At 36.2% G+C, this 22,258-nt stretch overlaps 2 protein-coding genes across 3 annotated transcripts in view; both read left to right on the top strand.

Moving 5' to 3' along the window:
- Positions 1-20,033, top strand: part of LOC134857023 (sperm-associated antigen 1-like) — a 59,399-nt gene extending 39,366 nt beyond the window's left edge. The window contains exons 1-4 of one of the 2 annotated variants that reach the window (XM_063873351.1): positions 5,852-5,861; positions 16,321-16,403; positions 16,489-17,123; positions 17,548-20,033. In XM_063873351.1, coding sequence (XP_063729421.1) covers positions 16,331-16,403; positions 16,489-17,123; positions 17,548-19,857 — 3,018 coding nt within the window. In that variant the 5' untranslated portion in view covers positions 5,852-5,861; positions 16,321-16,330 and the 3' untranslated portion in view covers positions 19,858-20,033. Of the gene's footprint in view, positions 1-5,851; positions 5,862-16,320; positions 16,404-16,488; positions 17,124-17,547 lie in introns of those variants that run through there. The other variant, XM_063873350.1, reaches the window with a different exon arrangement.
- On the top strand, positions 1,295-11,128 carry LOC134841953 (uncharacterized). Its single transcript, XM_063858098.1, has 5 exons — positions 1,295-1,359; positions 1,846-2,008; positions 4,592-4,759; positions 5,202-5,352; positions 10,423-11,128. Exons 1-5 carry the CDS (start codon positions 1,295-1,297, stop codon positions 10,554-10,556), a joined length of 681 nt encoding a protein of 226 aa, XP_063714168.1. The 3' UTR covers positions 10,557-11,128.
- Positions 20,034-22,258: the final 2,225 nt, after the last annotated feature.

Here is a 22,258-nt window from a genome sequence, read left to right as displayed (position 1 = left end):
TCACAAGGTTTGTTTTATCAAAAATGTGTCAATCATAAATTGTTATAGAAATTCAAAGAGCTTTCAGTCCATTATTTTTTCTTTGAATTTCGAAAAATGAGACTTTTCAAAAATAAACAGTTCTGTTTTTCTAAATTTCATTTTTTTTTTCAAGATTCTAATCTTTTAAATGCTTCAAATTTTTTTTTCCTTATTTCAATGCAAGTGATAGGTAGACACCAGAAATCCGTTATGGATTCGATAAACAACATAAAATCAACTATGATTTTTTAATCCTCAAATACTTTCGTACTTCACAAGTTATCCCATTTCTAAGACACATTTTCGCTTTTTCCGGAAAAAGGCTATTAACACCGGAAGGAGTCGCCGGAGGGTTTTCACTCACAAGGGGCCTTTTTTCGGGGTTCGTATCTTATGTCGATTGCCGCAATAAAATCATAATGCCATCGTCCATTATTTTGCGTAAATTGCCTGTTTCCGGTTTCGGGGGGTAATTTTCCTAAGTGCTAATAACTTCCGGTCCAAATGCCGGATTTGCTTCAAATTATAACACGATGTATCTAGCTACTACCTATCAACCCTCCAAGTTTCAGCTCCCTGCGCTCATAAGAGGCCGAGAAGTTAGGGGTGGGTTTGTTAATTTAGGGCATAAAACCGGAAGTGGGAAGCCTAGGGGTCTGGGGTTCCGAATTTAAGCTTCCCTCAACTAGGATAACAATACATTAAAATTTTAGCCTATTACCGCTGCTAGTTTCCGAGTCCTGCTAGGGCCATTTACACTTCCGGGGACCGTTATCACTTGCCCCCCAAGAGTCTGAGGGTCCCGTTTTTTGTATGCCGGGGTCGAATCATCTCTAGTATCGCTCCTCTGAATTTCACAACAGCAGCTGCCTTAGTTCCGATTTTTTTTTGGGGGGGGGGGGGGGGTTTCGCCGATTTTTTTATGGGGGTGTTCGCCGATTTTGTCAAATTTTATTTGCTGGCATAGGAGGGACGATATGTTGGAAGAATGAACTATTTTGAACTCGACCATTTGTTTGCTTTACTACTTAAGTTAATGACACTAATCATTCTTACGCTCAGGTTAGTAATGCATGTTATACAGTAGAATCGCCAATTCTACATTAGGTATGACAAATTTGGTGATTTTAATTTTTTTCGATAGTTTCAAGTTCTTTCATGATGCTACATTGCTTGTTACATTGGTACGGTTCTACGAAAGCGGCGCTATATGCGCTCGGGAAGCGTAGTCTTCGAAAGATAAATTTGTTTGCTCAATTTTTTTTCGGTGTCAATGTATCCTGACATCATTGTGGACTACGTGCCCGGGTTCAAGTTCAAACCATGCTCCAAATACGGGTCAGTTTTTAGGGAGACTAAAATATGTGAATTGTGGACGAGCGAATTGATTCACCTCGTATCTAGATTATAGTTTGTCCAGCGTAAAGTAAATAAAAATGGATCAATTAACATGCTGCTCTGAAATTGTCAAAATTAGGCAAAATTTCTTCGAGCCCTGTATTTAACGTGGATTGAAAATGCTTCCCTATTTAATTAAGGAAGATTTAATTTATCAGTTATTGCGCTATTTACAAAACCATTTTTTAGAGATTTAAAAGAGGTTGACTAATCAAATTAGTATAACTTAAAGATAATGAACTTTTCGCCGACGATTAATTGTTAATAAAATTCAGATTTTCTGAACAGATTTTTCTTCTCAGATTTTTCTTCTCAGATTTTTCTGTTTTTTTTTCTGTTCTATTTGATTTTCTCAACTTAAATTTATGTGGTCTGAACATTTTCTGCTACTTGCACTGCAACTAGCTATCCCTGTTCCTATTTTAGTTTCACTCTTAATACTTTACCCAAGAAGAGTGTGATGGATGGTGGGAATATGAGACCCCATAACTTCACCACACATGGCCTGCCTTCTCTGGACATATTGCAGGCTGGTATTGGTAGCTTCCCGCAATGGAAGGAGAAACCGGAGCGAAATTGTTCCAAAAAAGTAAGTGTCCATTTGCAAGTTAAAAGTTAATAAAATTGCGAAATTGAAACTACAGGACAGTTTTTTTTCTTGTAAAAATATATGTAGAAAAATTTTGTAAATAGTTTATAAGCAGCCAAAGCATTGAAAGTTTGCCTTGAAATTTAGCCAAAATACCAAGAGTTATTTAGTGTCGATAAACGAAGTGAAGTCACCTGTATAGGTCCTGTGGATTTTTAAGAAAAATTATGAAAAAGTGGTTCACAGTCAAAATTGATTTTTGGCATTTTGATTTTGTTTCTTAAGAGCCGATGAACCTAGTTTCTTCCGCATATTGACTCTTTTCCAGCTTATTTTTTATTAGACCACGGCCCAGATCCCACCATTTTCTCTTCCCCCTTCACTTTTTGCCAATTGTGTTTGCTATGTTTTTAAGTTCAATTCAAATACATTTGCTGAAAGGCATGAAATTACGCTGTTCAAAGACAAAAATGGAATTGACGCGAAAAAAACGTGAATGATTGATGGTTAAAAGGGAGTGTGTTGTGATTTTCAGGGTTCCATAGATATTATAGTACATATCTCAATTTTTCTCGTACACTACTTCCTTACCCAATGCTAGCTTTTACTATTGTCTGGAGCTGTGACTGTGTGGTATGCATTATATATTTTTAAACCATAAAAACGAGAATGAATAAACCAGCCGATGTATAAACCAACTGAAAATGCGCGGTGTTTATAAGCCAGCCGAAAAGTTACATCAAATGAATGAAATTTGCATAAATTTCGTAACTGTTACTTTATTGTTACATTACTATTCTATAGCTTTAACGTTTTTCGTCTGGTTCAAACTTGGCTGGTTTCTACTTCGGCTGGTTTATATACTACCTAAAAACAATGCTCATTAAACTAAAATTTTTTTGCAATTTTATGTTTTTTCGACTTAGAATGTTTTTTTTGGCTTCATGGCATTCGGCTCAGTTTTGCCAGCTTCCTTGTCAGATTTTTTTTGCTGTAGTTTATGTCTTTTATCGAGTGTTTTTGCCAATATTAGAGCATCAAAGTTAAATGCAACCGCTTTTTATGCTTTTTGTTTTGCTTGCTGTTACGTTTGATTTTTGGTTTCTGTTCTTTGCTTAGTTATTTGAATAAGTTAATTGCTACTGTTAGTTTGCTTTTATGCTAGATGCTTAAGTTAATTACTTTTGTGAAGCGAGTGTTTTTAGTACGATCCTTCTTTTTTCCAATCTAAGTTGCCGAAATCGGTGCTACTTTTGGGGCACCTTTACACCTTTTTGGTAGCATGTGCTTTGACATTCGAATAGTCATAAGTTAGCACAGTTAATGCACTTTTAATTCATCAAATGAACCGAAAAAAGTGATTTGTTTCAAACAACATAACAATAATGAAAACTCGATTTCAGAATTTTTCTAGCTCAATATATCTCGCAACTTTTTTGAAATGCTTTATTCATTCATAATGTGGCTTTATACTTTGCGATTTGTTACATGCAAAGTTAGTGTTGATTCCTTCAGTTTGTTATATTCTAAATTATTACTTGCAAATATCAGTCTCAGTTTCGAATCCTACACGCAGTCGAGTTTTTCTAGTTCGAGGTTTATGTCTATTTTTTCTTATTTCACTTGATAGAGCTGCTTTTTGGCCGTGTTCTTGCAAGTGTTTTCTAAGCGCTGCTTCGCGTCTGTGTACAATTTAGTGTGACCGAAATTTTAAAAATTTTCAAGATTCGATGGAAGTAGTGTAAAGTGAAAGTGTAAACGTCCCGAAAAACATGATCGACTTCTAGTTTAGAAAGTGGAATTTAATTATCGAATTTCCCAGCGAAATAAAAATTTTACCTATTGATCCGTTTTTCACAAGGTTTGTTTTATCAAAACTGTGTCAATCATAAATTGTTATAGAAATTCAAAGAGCTTTCAGTCCATTATTTTTTCTTTGAATTTCGAAAAATGAGACTTTTCAAAAATAAACAGTTCTGTTTTTCTAAATTTCATTTTTTTTTTCAAGATTCTAATCTTTTAAATGCTTCAAATTTTTTTTTCCTTATTTCAATGCAAGTGATAGGTAGACACCAGAAATCCGTTATGGATTCGATAAACAACATAAAATCAACTATGATTTTTTAATCCTCAAATACTTCCGTTGCATTGAGGTAGCTGCTGGATACCTCCATGGAGTTTTTTTTCCATTGCATCGGGTAGCTGCTTTGTTGTTTTTTTTTCTATTTTTTTTGCTAGATTTTGTTTTTTTTGCGTGTAAACCGGGCTTATTAACGATAATGTATTATTTTCAGAAGTTTAAAAATCTCATGTCATTTTCAGCGGCTTCATGATCTACGGTTTTTTCTCATATCGGTTTTTTTCTAATTAAAAAAATATCGTTCGAATTTTTTTTTTGTTGTTGGCGTTAGTTATCTTTTCATTTTGAAACTTCGTGAAATTTTGCTTGCTAGTGTTTTCTTGATTTTCTGAATATTTTGTTTCCAATCGTGTCTGTTGGCTTTGTTTTTTTTTCTGAATCGCGAAGTGATGCGGAACTCAGTTTTGCTTCTGTGGTCATAGTTGTTTCTTTATTTGTTGCAGGACTGCATTGTGGGCGTGAACTGCAGTGAAGACGGAGTGGAAAACATGGGCACAGTGAGGTCCTTCTTGCTCGCAGTGGCCGTCAGCATCCTCTTCCTCCTCTTCTTCGGGGCCATAGTGGCCATAGCCAGAGTCAAAGCACGCTCTCTGTCCGGAAGAGACGACACGGTCCATAGTTAACAGTCCCTCTTTCCCTGTACCTCCTCCAACCCCCCCCCCCCCCCCCTCTCGAAAAAATAGCCCATAGTTGACAATGGCTCTTTCAAAACTATTGATTGGCTGAATATTCAAACAGTAATTCAAGTTGACATCCACCAATAAACCGCTTTGGGCTGACGGATGTCAACTTGAGCCCCATTATATGAAAATCTCAGTGTGAGGGGCTTTGAAATTTTGGTTAAGGCGGAAAATTTACCTTTGGAGCGCTGTGAAAGAAATAAGTTTTGAAAATACGTAAAATTGGGGTTTTTTTGATGTCCTGAAAGTATTCCAAATATTCGAAAAAAAACATTAGGTTATGGCCGTGAAAGAAATTAATGTTAGTTATCTGCGTAAAACCAAATAAAAGCAGGGTCTCATTTTAAGGTTCAAAACGTTTTTTTATTTTTAGGAGTTCCTGTATGACGACCAGGACGACGACTTCCAAGACGAGGACGAGGAGCATAGAGCGGTTCGTATGAACGAGACAGAAATGACAGACGTCGTGCAGGCTCCTCATAAGCAGCAGTCACAAAATGGAATCAGCTCACTCGCAAACTCAGGTGATATATTAGCATACATGGCAAATAATACATTGCTTGAAAAAAATAGATGGAGTGTGTGCCTTAAGCATGTAGTTGCACTAGTAGAACTTGCAATTTGAACAAGTCTGCTTTTTTACTAAGTGTCACGCATTTCTAAGTTATATTTACACAAGCATAGCTTGTGTTATATTATGAACTTTCTTTTTTTTCCAACCTAAGTCGCAAATATTGTTGCAATGCAATTGTTGCGACAAAATGTGTTTATTTTGACAGTGTTCATTTTGCTCCAGCAACTAACTAGAGCCAATGCTAAGGATATTAACACAGACTATTATATTACAAATAGCACTTCAGCTTCATGGTATCATGGTTCTGTAGCGTAGAGGTAGGGAAGGAGACCAGCAGCAAAATAAGAGGGTTCGAACCTCAGCAGGGTCAGACGTTTTTAATGAACGTTTTCGTATACTAGTTAAAATGCGTCCGCTCTATAAATTGAGGCATGTTAGTAGGTAAATTTCTTATTAAATTGACTGCTAATGCGTCATAATTGGTTTGCGTCACTTAGCAATTATGTAGACTCATAATTGGCGTGCGTCACTTAAGAAATTTTGTAATTTTGTAGACTCTCCTTTACTCATTCAGTTTTTCCCAGTAGCGTTGTCGGTCATATTTTTTGCTTGTCTGAGCGAAGTGCAACTTAGCCTCTGTGTTACGCTTGCGATTAGCAAGCGTTATCAAACCGGAATGTACACTTTTTTTCGGGCTAACAGCTATCAAGTCAGACGTTAATTCGAGCATGTCGAAGAGGTAATGCACCTGCCTATAAAGACAAAGGTAAATTGTTTGAATCCCGCCAGGAGCTGTTTTTTGTCAACAAAAAATTTTCCGCGCGTCAAAAAATTCTTTGTCGGACTTCTGTTTGTCCGCTTTTTTTTCATTCAAATAAAAAATAAATTTTTCTGTCCATTACACTAGCAGTCAGCTTAGTGTATTATTACGAACCTTATTTTTTTCTAGCCTAACTCGCAAATAAAAATTCATTAAAAGTGATTCAGAACTTATTTGGAAATTTTACTGTAGCATTGGAAACTGCATAGCATCTGTTCTCTGCTTATTTGTGGCTATTGTTTGGTATCTACTAAGCTTCCGTGGATAGTGTGAGATTCTTAATTTTTAGGTTCCAGGTTCGAATCTCAGGCGTAGCCGAATTTTTACTAATTCGAGGCTAATTTGTAATTTTTCTTATTGCACATAGCTGCTTTTTGTCGTGTTCTGGCGAAGTGAAGCTTCGCCTCTGTGTTAAAAATTTTATTTATAAACTCAAGGATTGGTCTGTGTGATTGATGCAGTGGTAACACCCATGCTTGTGACGACAATTCTCAGAAGTTCGATTTCAGTCGGAATTTTTGTCAAAACTGAAAATGTTCGCAACTTTCAAGTCTAGAGAGTTTCGATTTCATCTCAGCCTTTTAAAAATTTTTCTATGGTTCAGGTAATTTTGTTTCAGTAAGTATTTTCTTTTTGCACTTTTTGTAACTACTTTGACAAAAAAAAACTTTTTTTTTTGTGAAGTTTTTTTTTTCAATTTTTGATTTGTCTGTTTACTTGCTGGTAATCATAGTCATAAGTTTTTGTATCGCAACTGATGCAAAGCTCAGCTAGGCCTATGTATTCTAAATTGATTTTCGACATTTGCGAGCGCAAGTGTCTTGTAAGCGGAATCTAGACATTTTTCCTCTAATCAGCTTTCTCACATTTCTGAGAAATTGAACTTACTTTATTTTTGAACCATAGCAGCGTCCAGGCTCCTTTCTTGTTGGTCTAGATGTAACGCTGTTATTTTTTGACCAGACTGTCGGGAGTTCGAGATCGGCCGGACCTTGTTTTTCCAGATTGTATGAAATGGATTTTTTTCCGGGAAAAATTGAGTCGTCGGACTTTTGTTAGTCTGCTGCTTGCGTGTTGGCCTAATTTTCCAAAGCCTTGAATTTGGCCAATGAGCCATAGGAGTCAATAAAATTTAACTAAAGTGTGAAAAAAGTTTCTGGGGTTATAGTTAATTGATTTGGAACTTATAAAGTAATTGATCGTGCACACCGGACTTAAGAGCAGTACAACGAATTAATCAAATTGGTTGCTATTACAGCGCACTTTTGTTTCTCTTTCAACTCTCTTGCATTAAGATGCTTAAATTATGTTCAATAGCCCTCGTAAATGATTTTTGGCTAGACTGGTGCGCTTTAGTCTAAATGTATATCGAATTTGTCTCTGCATAAATAATAGTTGTCATGATACTTTTGGTTTCGAAAAGTGTGTTTCCATTTCATTGAATTAGTGATGGCTAACTCATTTTTATAAGCCTTGTAAAGCAGTCAGTGTAATTTTAAAAGTGGTTTTTATCTAACATTTAGCGTTTTTATCTGTAATCAGCTATTTTTTTTCGGTTTTCATTTTGGTTTTCATTTCGGTTTTGTTGCCGTTTTATTTCGTTGAGGTATGTAGCGTTAAAATGTATGTGCCTTACAGTATGTGCCTTACTGAATGTAGCGTTAAAATGTAGAAGTATTTCTTCGGGAATTCAAATCGAAAGACTATAGAATTTGCAAATGAAAAATAGCTTCAAATTCCAGATTTTGTCTTCAGCATCGTGTAACTCTTCTTGAATCTTAATTTATTATCGGCTTCAGTTCCTATCATTGAATCAGGGGCTAATTTCAGCGATGTACTTCTATTACTGTTTATTTATGTGCCAAAATTGTCATGGCTCTGAAATATATATATATTTTCATTCGACTGGCTGAAATTTTGAAGCAAACTTTTCATTCATTCGGTCGCTTTTTTGTTTTCTGCAGTTAGGAATTTGCAAAAGCTTGGAAGTAAAATTTGTTTTATCAGATGAGTTTTGAACATTCGCTTTTTAGTCAAAATCAAATTGATGCTTCGGATTTTTACGCTTGCGATTTACTGTAGTTGCTTTTTACCCGTGAGATAAGCAAGGGAATTGCAATCGGGTACTAGACGTTTTTCCCGAAAATAACTGGTTCACAGATTGGTCAAAATTAGAAATGGTTAATTTAGGTTCAATTCATAATGAATTGAATTTTCTTTGCGTCTCCGACTCACTTAGTCTGGAGGTAATGAATGCGACTGGGACGGCAAAGTTCCTGCGTTCGAATATGACAGGGCCTGTCTTTTAAACGGGAAATGGTCAGTTTCAAAAAAATTGGCGGCTTAATATTGTCTAATTATGTTTTGTCTGCGTATTTGCCATTTTGTAAAATTGTTTTTTTTTTGTAGAATTTGCCCAGTTGATTGCGGCCTGTATTTTTTTAGGCGTAATGGCCTAACTTCGAGTCGTTTCAATGGAAACATTTTTAATGCTCACCTCTGGATCGCTCAAACCGCTGAAAATTTTATAAGAATATTAGTTCAAGTTTTTTATGACCACAGTTTTTTCCCGACTTCCTTTTAGGTTTTTCCCCTTTTTCGGCATGATAGGTTTGCGAAAAAACTTTGTGTGTACGTGTCTGTGTTTTGAGGGCAAAAGAGATTTAATAACTTCTTAACACTCAATTTTTTTGGCTTTTTTTCCTTTTCTTGGGCTTAATAGGTTTCGGCATATATTATATAGACTTAGTCGCATCATATTGTTTCACTCGACGAGCAAATGAAGTTTGTAGAGTGTTTTTCTGTTTTGAGGATGAGGTGAACTTATTAACTTTTCACAAGTCTTAAGTCTTGTGGATTTTTTTTTCGGCTTAAAGGGGTTTCTGCCAAGGTATTTTTGGCATTGTTACCGCTGGGTTGATTATCTTCCGATGCTTATTTCCCATTCTATTGTCCTAGCATGTTTTTGTTTCAAATTTACCCTATTTCATATTGATAGTTCTAGTTTTTTCGAATATTTTTTGTTCAAAATATGTGGAAATACAACGATTTTTGCCTGAGGGTTACATTGCATACTGTTTCTACATTTAAAAAAAATTTTTTATACGTAAAATAATTTTACCTTTTGGATTTAGGCGGCTCGCGTTTCTCAGTAATGCATTCGAGAAATTGTGTGTAGCGTCTCTTTAATGCTCCATCAAAGAGGTTGTCGTAACATTCGTCTTCGATTTGCCGGACACTATCGTTTGTCTTTGTTTTCGAGTTTACTCGCTTTCTCATGATAGAAATTGCACACGAGTTTCAAAATTACAGCGTAGTTACGAAAAAAATCTCGAGGGAGACGCGCGCATTAAAAATAGCAATTTCCTGGTGAAAGATTGATTGGCTCCAATTGATTAATTAAGTTTCTTCCTCGTCCGATTCCCTTTGTGAAATATTCTTACGTTTCAAGGCTTGAATAGCTTGCTTAAGATATTTTTTGTCATCCGATTAGCTCCATGAAATAACTTAAATGTTCAAAGGTTTATCACTTGAAGGGCTTTAACAAAAAAAAAACTTTATTTTTTCGCCATCTGATTCCTCACGTAAAATAACTTGAAAAACTTTTCATCATTAGATTAGCCTCAAGGGTTAACTTGAAATACTTCAAAGTTACATAGTTTGAATAGTTTGCTTACAAATACTTACTTTTTGCTAATCGATTCGGTCAATGAAATTTAAAATTTTTCAAACCGATTTTCGATATGGCTTAACTTGAATAGCTGGATCAGAACAACAACCAACTTGTTGCGAGCGATTGATTGATCATTGGAAACACGCTTGCTAGTTTTGTGCAATTGAGGTGGGTTACTGTGATACTTGTAGATAATCAAGTTTTCGTGTATAAAACGTAGGAACTTCCGTACAAAAATCGGCTGACATTATCTTTGTATACCTTTAAGCTTTCAGTTTCAACAAATTTAACTATTATTTATTAAGTCTGCTTCCTGAATTTTAATTTGAACACTCCTTCAATTAACTCCATCATATGATTCAAATTAACTCATCTAGTGCTATTTCTCTGGTTGTGCCAAACATTAGTGCCAAAAGTGTCTTTGGAAAATTTTTTTTAATCGATCGTCAGAAAAAATGATGTCAAAGATTAGCAAATGGGGTTCCTTTGGGTGGTCAGCGGGTCGAATTCCTGAGGTTTTTGCTTAGGACTCGCCGCCCAAGCAGGAAGCAGCGTGTACAATGTGGAGAATAACAGGATCTCAGTTCAGCCCTCAAATGCTGCACCTCAAGGACCACCGGCTTCGTCCGAGTTTGCGACAAGTGAATTGGGAAGGGATTAGATATTGCAATTAGATGATGAACGAGATTGCAACGAGATAAAAGTGATTCTACTCTGTATATCTTGAAAACAGTTATTTTTATTTACTTCGACCTGATTTTGGTCCCTTTTATCTGTCACGTGATGCAATAAACCCCGTGATTGTTTACAAAACCCAAATACACATACATGTGCTTTCTAATCTATTCCGCTGCTTACTCTGTTTATTTTAGACGTGCTTCTACCCTTAATGTTAGTTTTAGAAAACTGACCTCAAAATTCACTACTTGCTCAAAGGAAGTTAAACGCCAAAGTTCTACAATAAAATTGTAAATTTCCAAAACGTTTTTGATTTTAATTTTCATTTTTTAGCAATTCTTCAGAATATCATTTTAGCTGTAGTTCTAGTATATATAATTTTTTATTTGGTGCTCTTTGCAGAACAAAATCTTAGCCTAACTTTGTAAGATAATCATGCACATTTTATTTTGAGCTACTGGTTCTTTAAATTAATCTTGGTTCAGTTCGTTAACTAATTGTAACACTGAATTTGCTGCACTGTTTGGGTTGTGAATTCAAAACTTTACAATTTTATTTTTGATTAATTAAATAATTTGGCTGAAAAGAAGCTTAGTGGTCTCTCTTGATATCCTTTTTCAAATTTGTTTTACATTTAATTGGGGTTTTTACCCGAGCGAGCGTATTGTTCCTTTTTTCGGGAGTGCAGCCTATATTTAGACAACCGCGTATTCATACTCGTCAGTATTTAGACAAATACTGTATGAACCAATCAGAATCGAGAACATACATAAATAATCCAAAATAAATCATAATAATTATTTATTAATTTCTTTTTGTCTCGATTCTGATTGGTTGAAACAGTACTTGTCTAAATACTGACGCGTCTGAATACGCGGTTGTCTAAATACTGCTATGTAACTAGTTTTTCGTAACCCAACCCAACTCGCATATAATAGTGCTCATTTAAATAGTTTTGTTTTGCTGCCGAGTATAGCCAATTTAATAGCATGTGTTCGATACTCTTTATTGGTGGCTACTATTTGTTTATTGCAACAGCACAGGGCGGAGGTGGGAGTACGTGAGGCTCGTATTCTCCAGGTCGATGATTTGATTCCGGCAAATGACAAGTTTTTTGATCAATAAATCTTATTTCTGCTTTTTATCTCCTTAATTTTAAGAGCTGTTTTCTCGCTTGGGTATGCGAAGTGCAGCTTCCCATCTGTTTTTTATAATGCCGGCCAGTTTCATGTTTGGTTTCCGAACCGAAATGATACAAAAATATTTAGACGAACCGGTGCAAGTGTCAGAGAATTTTCGAAATGCTAAGTTTCTAGTTCGGAGTGTTTACGAGCATAAGCTACCTGGGCTTAATTAACGTATATTCATATTTCGAGCCTGTGACCTGAATTCAGGCCTTCTGATGCTTTTTGAGGTTGTTGTGCAGCATTTCGAAGCTGTAGGTTGAGAAGTCGACTTAAGGGTGGCGCAAGATCTTATCAATTGAGATAGTCAAAATAATCTACAATTCAACTGTTGACACATGCCATTTGTGAGCGTTTTTTGGTGTTTTACCTGTGGCAAGGGTAAAATAATAGAAATTAGCTTTAAACATTTACGCAAAAATTGAACCAAGAGGCACTATGTTTTTTTATCGTATCAGCTGAAGTTATTTTTCAACAACAAATTATTATGTTAAATCGAGTAATTTACTTCATAATGAGGCGTTCAAGAGGGAAAATAGAATGGTATGCTTTTTGTTTCAGGAAGGGCGAAAAATCTTCCAAGTTAATAATTTTTATAGCTCAATTTTATCAAGACAATGATTTTGGTTTCGGCTCAAAAGGCTTCGACCCAAGTACTGTCGTCTGAATCTATTATATATTTAAATGCGGGCTTCACTATCTCGCCATGTGTAAGCTTTTTCAACGTATTATTATTGCATGTTTAAGCTATATCGTATATTGCAATGGTTAAGAATTTTTTTTTGATTTTCCAATTTGATTTTAGTGGTAATTTTGACGAGTTCAAATTAAGCAGCCCAAAATCGATTTAGGGGTTGCGAATTTGGCATCCAATTTTGAATGCCCGAATCATTTTAGTTAACGAGATAAGACGATTTTTGAGATTTTTTCAAAAATTTTCAGAAATTTCAATTAACAAAATAATTTACAAAACTTGAAAATCCCAACCCTGCAGTTGGGTACTGTCAGAGTACTATCGAGGATAAAGAATCTTGCCTCCAAATATGACTGCTCAAATCATTGTAGTTTTCGAGATATGACGTTTTTTGTGATTTTTTCAAAAATTTTCAGAAAACCTAAATTATTATGATTTTTTAAAAATATGAAATTCTCAACATTGTAGTTATTGCTGTCAGAGTACTCTAAGGACTTACAATTCTTGCCTCCAAGTTTGACTGTTCAAATCCTTGTAGTTTTCGAGATGTGACGTTTTTTGTGATTTTTTCAAAAAAATTTTCAGAAAACTTAATCTTTTTTCGCAAAATCTGAAATTCCCAACCCTGTAGTTGGGTACTGTCAGAGTTCTATCGAGGATAAAGAATCTTGCCTCCAAATATGACTGCTCAAATCATTGTAATTTTCGAGATATGACCTTTTTTGTGATTTTTTCAAAAATTTTCAGAAAACTTAAATTATGATTTTTTAAAAATCTGAAATTCTCAACCCTGTATTTATTGCTGTCAGAGTACTCTAAGGAGTTACAATTCTTGTCTCCAAATATGACTTCAAATCCTCGTAGTTTTCGAGATGTGACGTTTTTTGTGATTTTTTCAAAAAAATTTTCAGAAAACTTAATCTTTTTTCGCAAAATCTGAAATTCCCAACCCTGTAGTTGGGTATTGTCAGAGTACTCTCAAGGATTGCGAATCTTGCCTCCAAATATGACTGCTCAATTCTTTGTAGTTTTCGAGATGTGACGTTTTTTGTGATTTCTTAAAATTTTTCAGAAAGTTCAAATCAATTATTTTTCAAAATTTGAAATTCCCAACGCTATAGTTCGGTGTTGTCACGGTACTCTAAAGAGTTGCAAATCTTGCCACATGCGACTGCTCAACGCGACTGCTCAAATGCTTTTAGTTTCCGAGATGTGACTTTTTTGATTTTTTCAAAATTTCTCGAAGAACTTATCTACAAAGAAATTCAAAAAATTTGAAACTACCAACTTGATGAAGATACAACCTTTTTGTCAGCGTACACCCTGGCGTCTCAAATCTTGCCTCTTAATATGAATGCTCAAATCCTTTTAGTTTCAGGGATAAGACATTTTTTTCAATTTTTTTTCGGGAAACTTAGGTTTAAAAAAATTCACAAAATTTTGAATTCCTAACCCTATAGTAGGGTGCTCTCAGGGACTCTCAGTGGTTGCAAATCTGGCCTCCAAAGTTCTCCAGAGGCCCATTAAGTTTTCGAGATGACGCTTTTAAAATGGGAATTTAAAAAAATTAGAAAGTTCGAAATTACCAACCCTGTAATTGGGTGCAGTCAGAGTACACTAAAATTTTGCAGATGTTGTTTCCAATATATGCGGTTTTTCATGAGTTGTCGAAAAATGTCGAAGCACCGGAGGTGCGTTAAACGCTAGTTTAATTTAACAAATTAAATCAACGAAAGAAATAGTCAGCTTTGAGAATCAGACTCGAAACTTCAGTTGAGCAAATTTTAAATCTCGAAAAATTGAAATTGACTTCCAGACATTGGAATGACTTTTTTGAAGTATGCGACAGGATTTGTTCTTCAGGTTAATCTGACAATGCAGCTTATTTCAATTTCCAGAAGTAAAGGCGATCAGCACGTAGTTGTTTTGAATGTAACTTTTGTTCTAGCAGTAACCGGAATGTGTGTGCTTGGGATACATTTCGGTCATGGTACATCAAGAGTTAGGTCCCAAATGGATACGTAGTGGTAGTCGTTTTTTTTCTGACTTGATTCTTGTTAAACATCCAAAGGAAACAATACCGGCCGGTAAAAAAGATCTTCATAGTAAATTCTCTGCCCTAAGTTTGTTCACATGAAGCTCTATGATAAATCAGCAAAATACCTTGACATTTGAGGAAGTTTTTATCAGTTTTACTGCCATGGACTTCACGCTTATATGTCTGTTTTGACGGTTTGAATTCTGATGTCAATTGGAGCTCGCTTTTCAAAGTAATTCAGCTTTTGGAGCGAACACTACGCTTTCCAATAAGAATTAAATACAGAAATAACGCGTTGATCCATTGTTCTCGAAATGAGCGATGAAATTTCTTCTTTTGAACCTCGAAGTTATAAAAAAAAAACTGAATAGTAGGTCCTTTTTTTGTTTTCCTTGGTTGGACTAACGCATTTCAATTCTATGTTGGCTATTTTTTTCGTTTGTGGTTTTCGTTTTTGATTGGTGGGTTCTTTTAAGGTTTTTGTTATGGGCTTGTCACTGAGCGACAGATTTGCATCTATGCGAAAGGGGGCGCCAAAACAACACGTCACACTCGCCATTCCTCAGCCATCTAGAGGCGCAATTCATCAGCCTAATTCGCCACCGAGGAATAAGCGTGACATACGACAACAGGGACCAAATACTGACATACCTAGAGTTCCAAATGCTGCTTTGCAGAAAATCAACGAAAGAAATGGTCAGTTTTCTACTTCGCAAATGGCGCGAGCCATCGCTTTCAAAACGAAAGAATATATGGAACATTCTGCACCTGTGAAGAAGAATAAACAGAATTCTAAATCCAGATTGAACGGGTATACCATTGCCGCAATTACCCAAGCCTTAGTTGATGCAAGTTCTGGAGTCCAGATGAGTCCTAAACGCAAAGGAGACTTTCGCTCAAATCAACACTCGAAGCAAAACATACCAAGTGCAAATCAGTCAACAAATACGTCAAGTCAGAGAAAACAAGTGACGCCGAACAACAAGCCAGTGAGAGCACGACTTGGTGTTCAGGCTCGGTTAGGTAGAAAGTTACCAGAAAACGATTTGCGAGTTCAGTCAGAAAAGTTGCAGAAGAACAAGTTTAAACAAATCAATTCGGGTGGTAGCTCAAAAACTGATTTGAGTTCGCGGCTTAATCATAACCAACCACGAAATCAAAAATCGAGGAGATTTGGCCAGATTTGATAAAATGTCGACGTGGTCTGTCATTGAATGAATTCATATATCATTTTAGTGTTATTGTTTATAAAAACTTTGTCTACTGAAAAATTATGGTGTCATTATGTGTTTTTAGTGTCTGCTATCTGTCCACTTGGAACGCATAGAAGTGGAGAATTGTTGGATCATTCGTAAAATTTGATCTTGTTAACCCTACCCTTTGTGGTTCTTAGTATAGAGTTTCCATCCTTATAAGTAACAATTCAACGGTGACGGCGGAATATGAAAATAGTTATCTGGATCCGCAAAATTTTTCAAAATTCAAATCAGCGGCTGTGGTATTATATCATCGTTGTGAAGCGATTTTTTACGGCTATCGGAGTTGTTGAAATGGAATTGATTGTTGATCATATCACCCGGCAACTGACTCTGTTAATTAAATTTTGATCAAGAGAATTATGATCATGAGTACCTGGTTTTTGAGAAGAATAATGTAGCTAACGAGTTTCAGGTGCGTTGACCGAAAAAGACTTTGGACTTTGCCAACAAGTTTTTGTGAACTATACAAGACAGAGTCCTCTAAATACACCCTTCTACTTCCGTATTTCCCCATTATAAATCTTTTATGTCTGTTTAGATGGAATTAAAGAAATAAAAATGTAAGTCTTTTCAGGTTTCAAAATGGTCGCTAATTTAGTCGAAGAAAGTATTGCAAATCTTGCTGCCAATACAGACATGGCAAACACATCAACAGGTAAATCATATTTCTTCAAAAAAGCTGTTATATAATTTTATAAGGAAGTTTTGCTGGAAAAATTTCAATTTAAAAGTTAATTTAGGAACTAAAATGTCAGATGTTAAAATCGAACATTTGGACTACGGTTACATTGGGAAGTGTACAGACGTCAAGTATTTGGAAGCCATTTTGAAAGTCCTCAGATCGGGAAAAGAAGGACTCTTCCCTGACTTAATCGAGTTTGCCGAAAACAGACTTCGATTGCTGGCACCGTCAAGTAAACAGCTAAACCTACCACAACCCATCAAACAAAAGTGGGCTTTGAATAAAGATGAATTGCGAGATATTTCTGATGACTTGGAAAGTTTCGTGAGTGAAATTAAAACGGAGGAGGAATCAATAATAGTACAAAGTAATGATGGAGTTTCAAGTGAGGAAAATTCGGCGCCAGTGAGAGGAAATAATGAAGTCATTTCGCCGCATGTTAATGGCGAAAGTGTTGCACAAGCGAAGTCTGATAAAACAAGTAATGAGCAAAGAATTAAGTCTGGTGATTACAGAGCGTGGGATAAACTGAATGTAGATGAAGTGTGTGAACAAATTGACAAAACAGACGAAGAGGTCAAGAAAGTTCAACTGGAATCTGTTCGGGGTGCGAAGTTGCCCTCGGATGAAGTGAAGAAAGTGGATGTTCCTGACGTTGAAGTAGAAAAGAGAGCGAATAAGGAAAAAGAGAAGGTAACTCCTAATGTCAAATAAAGTTCGTTAGTTGCAATGGTAATGTCGAACCAATTAGAAAAGTTTTGGCAAGTTTTTTTCAGTTTTTTTAGACAAGTTAAAAAAAACAGGATATTTGATGAAAGTTATGTATAATTTGAATGTTTGTGCCTGAGTGCTTTACAAATATTTCACAAAATTTCCAAAATGATTAATAATTAAATGCGCGGTTCCACCTAAATGTGGGCTTTATTTGGTTTCAACCAATCAGGTACCAGCATTTTCATTCTTTCCCCATAGTTCGAGATGCTACTAATTGAAGTTCAGGAAAATTTAATTTAAGACAGCCATTATCATTTGCATCGAGATGCTATTAATTAAAATTCAGTAAAATTAATTATTTAAGTTTAGGACATAGCTAATATCATTTGCAAATTTGTTTTAGGGAAACGAAAGTTTCAGAGCCAATGATTTCGACGAGGCGATAGTCTACTACAGCAGGTCACTGAAGTTCTTGGAGTCAGCTGCAGTTTACAACAACAGATGTCTAGCTTATCTCAAAAAAGAAGACTTCAAATCCGCAATCATAGACGCAGAACAAGTGCTCTCAATGGACAAGGATAATCTTAAAGCTCTTCTGAGAATCAGCCAGGCTTACTTTGGCTTGAAGGAATACAACAAAGCCAGAGTTAGTATAGAGAAGGTTCTTGAGTTAGATCCCGGAAACAAAACTGCGTTGAAAACGAAAGAAGATATCAATAAAAAGTGTCCCCCGCCTGCGCCTGGAGCGAAGCGACTTCTGATTGAAGAATGCGACGAAGATGACGAAGAGGAAAGCGTGAACACAGAATCAAATCATGAACAAAATGGAGTTTGTTCCACCGAAGAACAGAAGCCAGCCAACGAAATTGAAATTGAATCTGAGAAATCTAAATTTGTTCATGCTGCAAAATCCGAAATGACTGCTGGAAATGTGAAAAGTGGTGAAAAGGCAGAAGAAAAGCCGATGGAAGTTGAAGATATTGAGGGTAAAAATGACATTTGGGGTAGTGAGGATGTTAAACAAAGCGAAGACGACGAATATTATGACTGTTCGAACAAGACACCAGCTCCATCACCACCTGTAGAAAATGCATCTAACGATACTTCTTTGAAGAGCCAAGTGTTTCAGAATGGAAGTACTAAAAAGCAACCAAAGCCAGAACCAGTGATTCCCGAAAATGTGATGTATCATAAAAATGCGGCGAACAAGTGTTACCATAGTGGCCAATATCATGAGGCTATGTTGGAGTACTCAAATGCGATTGATAAAATGACCCTGGCCGACCGTGAGGTTTTTAAAACGGCGTATGGTGCTTTGTGGGCCAATAGAGCAGCATGTCATGTCAAAATGGGAGATTTGAAACAAGCAATTGTCGATTGTGAAAAAGCGTTCGAGGCAGATTCGACAAACGCGAAAGTTTTGGTCAGACGCGCGGCTTGTTACAGAGGCATTGAGCGGTACAAAGAAGCCTATGTTGATTTGCAGAAAGCTGTGGAACTGAATTCAAGTCTGTTTTCAACAGTGCAAACTGAACTAAACAGAGTCAAACAGTGTTTGATTTCGGAAATTGGCGACAAATGGAGTGAAAAACTTCCCAAGTTCAACTGCTACGGAGTCGAATCATCGGGTGAGAAGTTTAACCGGTTAAAAAGTGAAGGTAATGATTTTGTCAAGAAGAAAGATTATGAAAGTGCCATCAAATTGTACACTGAGTGTATCGAGGCCGATAGTGAAAAACCAGTTGCGTTTGCAAATCGTGCTCAGTGTTATATGTCTCTAAATAACTTCGAACTTGCAGAAAACGACTGCAATAAAGCATTGGAGTTGCTTGAAGAAATCACGGATGACAATTTGAAGATGAAAGTTTATTACCGACGATGTATCGCACGTAAGTCGAGCGGAGTCTACAAAGGAGCGATGGATGACTTGACGAAAGTTATGAAGCTGCAGCCGAAGAATGAAGCGTATAAGAAGTTGTTTGCAGAACTGATGACGCTGCACAGAAGTCAAGCGGCTTCTGAAAAAGCGAAAGGAGATGTCAAAATTGAGCCGAAAACAGCAGAGAAATCAGGCAAGAAAGTCCAAATTGTGGAAGTTGAAGACGATGATGATGATGAGGATGAAATTTATGATCCTGACCAAGAAATGAAGTCGGTTACATCGAATCAAAAACCGGAAAGTTCTCTCAAAAGCGAACCCTCGTCTAAAGATGTCGAGATGACTGATATCTCTGAGCAGTTCAAGGCCAACGAAGCTGACGATTCTAAAAAGAAAACTGAACTCACAAACCCAAAAGCATCAAAGAGTCAAGTTGAAAAGAAACATATAGAGCCAGTTCTGAATTCTCAAACGCCCTTCGAATTTGCACAAGCGTGGCAATCGGTTAAACACTTAAATGATACAAAAGTGTACGCGAAACTATTAGACCAAGTCAGCGACTTCAGCAAAGTTATAACTTTAAAATTAGATGCTGGTATGCTGTCAACCTTATGCGAAGTTCTTGCAAAAGAGTTCCTCGATCGTCCATTGGACTGCCTGCGTCACTTCGAAAGTCTCGCCAAAGCGCAGAGGTTGAGCTTCTTAACTATGTTTTTCTCAGAAACAGACAAAGTGAATGTAAAGAATATTTTGGAAACGTTAAATGGCTTCGCAAAGACGAATCCAGAAGTTAAAGAACGTGTTTCAATAGTCAACAAGAAGTTTAAACTCTAGTTTGCAAAATTTGAAACTTTTGTCAAAGTGTCAATTAAAATTGAAGCTGTCCCATATCATTCATTGCTATCCCTTATTTTATTGAAATGCGTAAATTGCTACTTTCATTGTAAAGATTCGAATTAGGCTATTGAATGCGTTGAGACCTATTAAATTTAAGCTTGATTGTTGAAAAACGAGATGTCAATTTCTGTTTTTCTATTGAATCTGTTGGATCTCGTTGACTATCTGCCTCCCCCCCCCCCCCCCATATGGTACCTTGTAAAGACCTTCTTCCACCCTTATAAAGAAATAATGCAGTTTAAGCATATTCAGGTTTTGTATCTGTTAATTCTCTTAACGAACACCCCCCCCCCCCCTCTCCTTCCCTTTAGCAATAGGGGGATGAAGAGTTATCAAGATCCAGTTTGTTGAAAGCGAGTTCAATCTCTTATGCTCTTCTGTTTATATTGTAAAAATATGTTGATAGTGTACCAATTCAGTGTTACAATCCAACTATTTTCGATGGAGAGAGCGAACGAAGATTTAAGAGAAAAAGCGACGAAAAATATTGGGCGGTTCAAGTTAAGGAACGAGTAACCGTAGCGATTGGATCTGTTTTTTTTTGCTGATTGCATCAAAATCATTTATATTTCCGGTTTTACAATCATGTATCAGTTTGAATCTGCTTAATGGATAATTCAATCGACAATAAGTAAATCACATAAAGCCAAGTCAGCTAAGTCGGATTATTGTCTCGAGAAGCTCCATGTACATGTAGTTATCGAATTATAAAAAATATTTAATGTTATAACTCTATCTCTCTCTCTCGCGTGTGTGTGGGGGTGTGTGTGTGTGTGTGTGTGTTTGTGTTTGTTTGTGATTGAGTGTCTTTGTGCGCGTGTGTCCGGGAGTTGTGGTTTCGTTTGTTTTGGCTGAACCAAGAATACAGATTTTTTCCAGTGATAGTTGCCCATTGTGTGCAGAACACGAGCTAAAAGAATTTCAATTTGGCTGCACGTCTGCGTTAACTTCGCAGGTTTTTTCCATCAGATGGCTATTTTTATTGAAATTAAATCCTAAAATAACTCACTTAAAGTTTTGAGTTCAATAGATCAATCGAGTCATTTAGATATCTCAAAATTTTTGGCAGTGCTTCACTATTGAACTACCAAATTGTTGACTTTGAAAAGATATCAAGCAGCAACTGACGAGTTGTCATGGAGAAAAAGATATCTCAAAATTTTTGGCAGTGCTTCACTATTGAACTACCAAATTGTTGACTTTGAAAAGATATCAAGCAGCAACTGACGAGTTGTCATGGAGAAAAAGCTAGTTGAATGAAAAAAATCAATCGCTCCAAAAATAATACTCGCGGTGTGATTTCAACAAAAATTATTGGTAAACTAGGCTCTTCCATATATCAGCCCCCCCCCCCCCCCCTACCCGACCTCACCCTCGTAAACAAAAGAAAAATGCAGCCCCATCGTCAAACAAAGACATGTTTTTGCAGGGCTAGATGAGAAAGATTGGAACTTTTAAAACTTTGTCATGCTTCACTATTGAACTACCAAATTGTTGACTTTGAAAAGATATCAAGCAGCAACTGACGAGTTGTCATGGAGAAAAAGATATCTCAAAATTTTTGGCAGTGCTTCACTATTGAACTACCAAATTGTTGACTTTGAAAAGATATCAAGCAGCAACTGACGAGTTGTCATGGAGAAAAAGCTAGTTGAATGAAAAAAATCAATCGCTCCAAAAATAATACTCGCGGTGTGATTTCAACAAAAATTATTGGGAAACTAGGCTCTTCCATATATCAGCCCCTCCCCCTACCCGACCTCACCCTCGTAAACAAAAGAAAAATGCAGCCCCATCGTCAAACAAAGACATGTTTTTGCAGGGCTAGATGGGAAAGATTGGAACTTTTAAAACTTTTGTTTTGTTTTAGTGGTCAGAACTTTCTGTCCTCCTTACACAGCAACTAGGTATCCTGGCTTTCTCCTAAAATTCTTTTATCCAGTTTTAGTTTTTATTGATGTTCCGACCAATTGAAAATGTGAGGTTTGTTTTTTTTTTTCAGTTAATTTTGACTACCTTAAAGTAAGCTCCTTGGGGATCATATCTAGAGTCTTATTAAAGCTCTTCCAGCCGTGACTGGGGTTCTTTAAAGTATTCTTTAAAAATTGTCTCCGTTGAGAAAAACTGGCCTTAATTTCCTAGCTTTTCACACTAATAACTTTTCAGACTGAATTCCCAATCTAAATCTTTTTCTTAGCATTTTATCGATTCTTACGTGGTTTTTTTTAGCTCACAAACCAATGCTATTTTTTCCTCACTTACTAATAGTTAACTAGATTTTTTCGAAAATGATCATTATTTTTCTAATTTTCCCTAGTTTTTAATTTAGAAAAGTTTG

Source organism: Symsagittifera roscoffensis, chromosome 1, assembly GCF_963678635.1.
Source record: "Symsagittifera roscoffensis chromosome 1, txSymRosc1.1, whole genome shotgun sequence".
Classification (NCBI taxonomy): Eukaryota; Metazoa; Xenacoelomorpha; order Acoela; family Convolutidae; genus Symsagittifera; species Symsagittifera roscoffensis.
The sequence above is the reverse complement of the archived record's forward strand: the minus strand, read 5'-3'. Positions and strand labels throughout refer to the sequence as shown.

Coding starts and splice junctions, on each gene's coding strand:
- LOC134841953 (XM_063858098.1), top strand. CDS start 1,295: ATGTATCCTGACATCATTGTGGACTACGTGCCCGGGTTCAAGTTCAAA. Junction 2,009..4,591: donor AGCGAAATTGTTCCAAAAAA/GTAAGTGTCCAT, acceptor TATTTGTTGCAG/GACTGCATTGTGGGCGTGAA. Junction 4,760..5,201: donor TGTCCGGAAGAGACGACACG/GTCCATAGTTAA, acceptor TTTTATTTTTAG/GAGTTCCTGTATGACGACCA.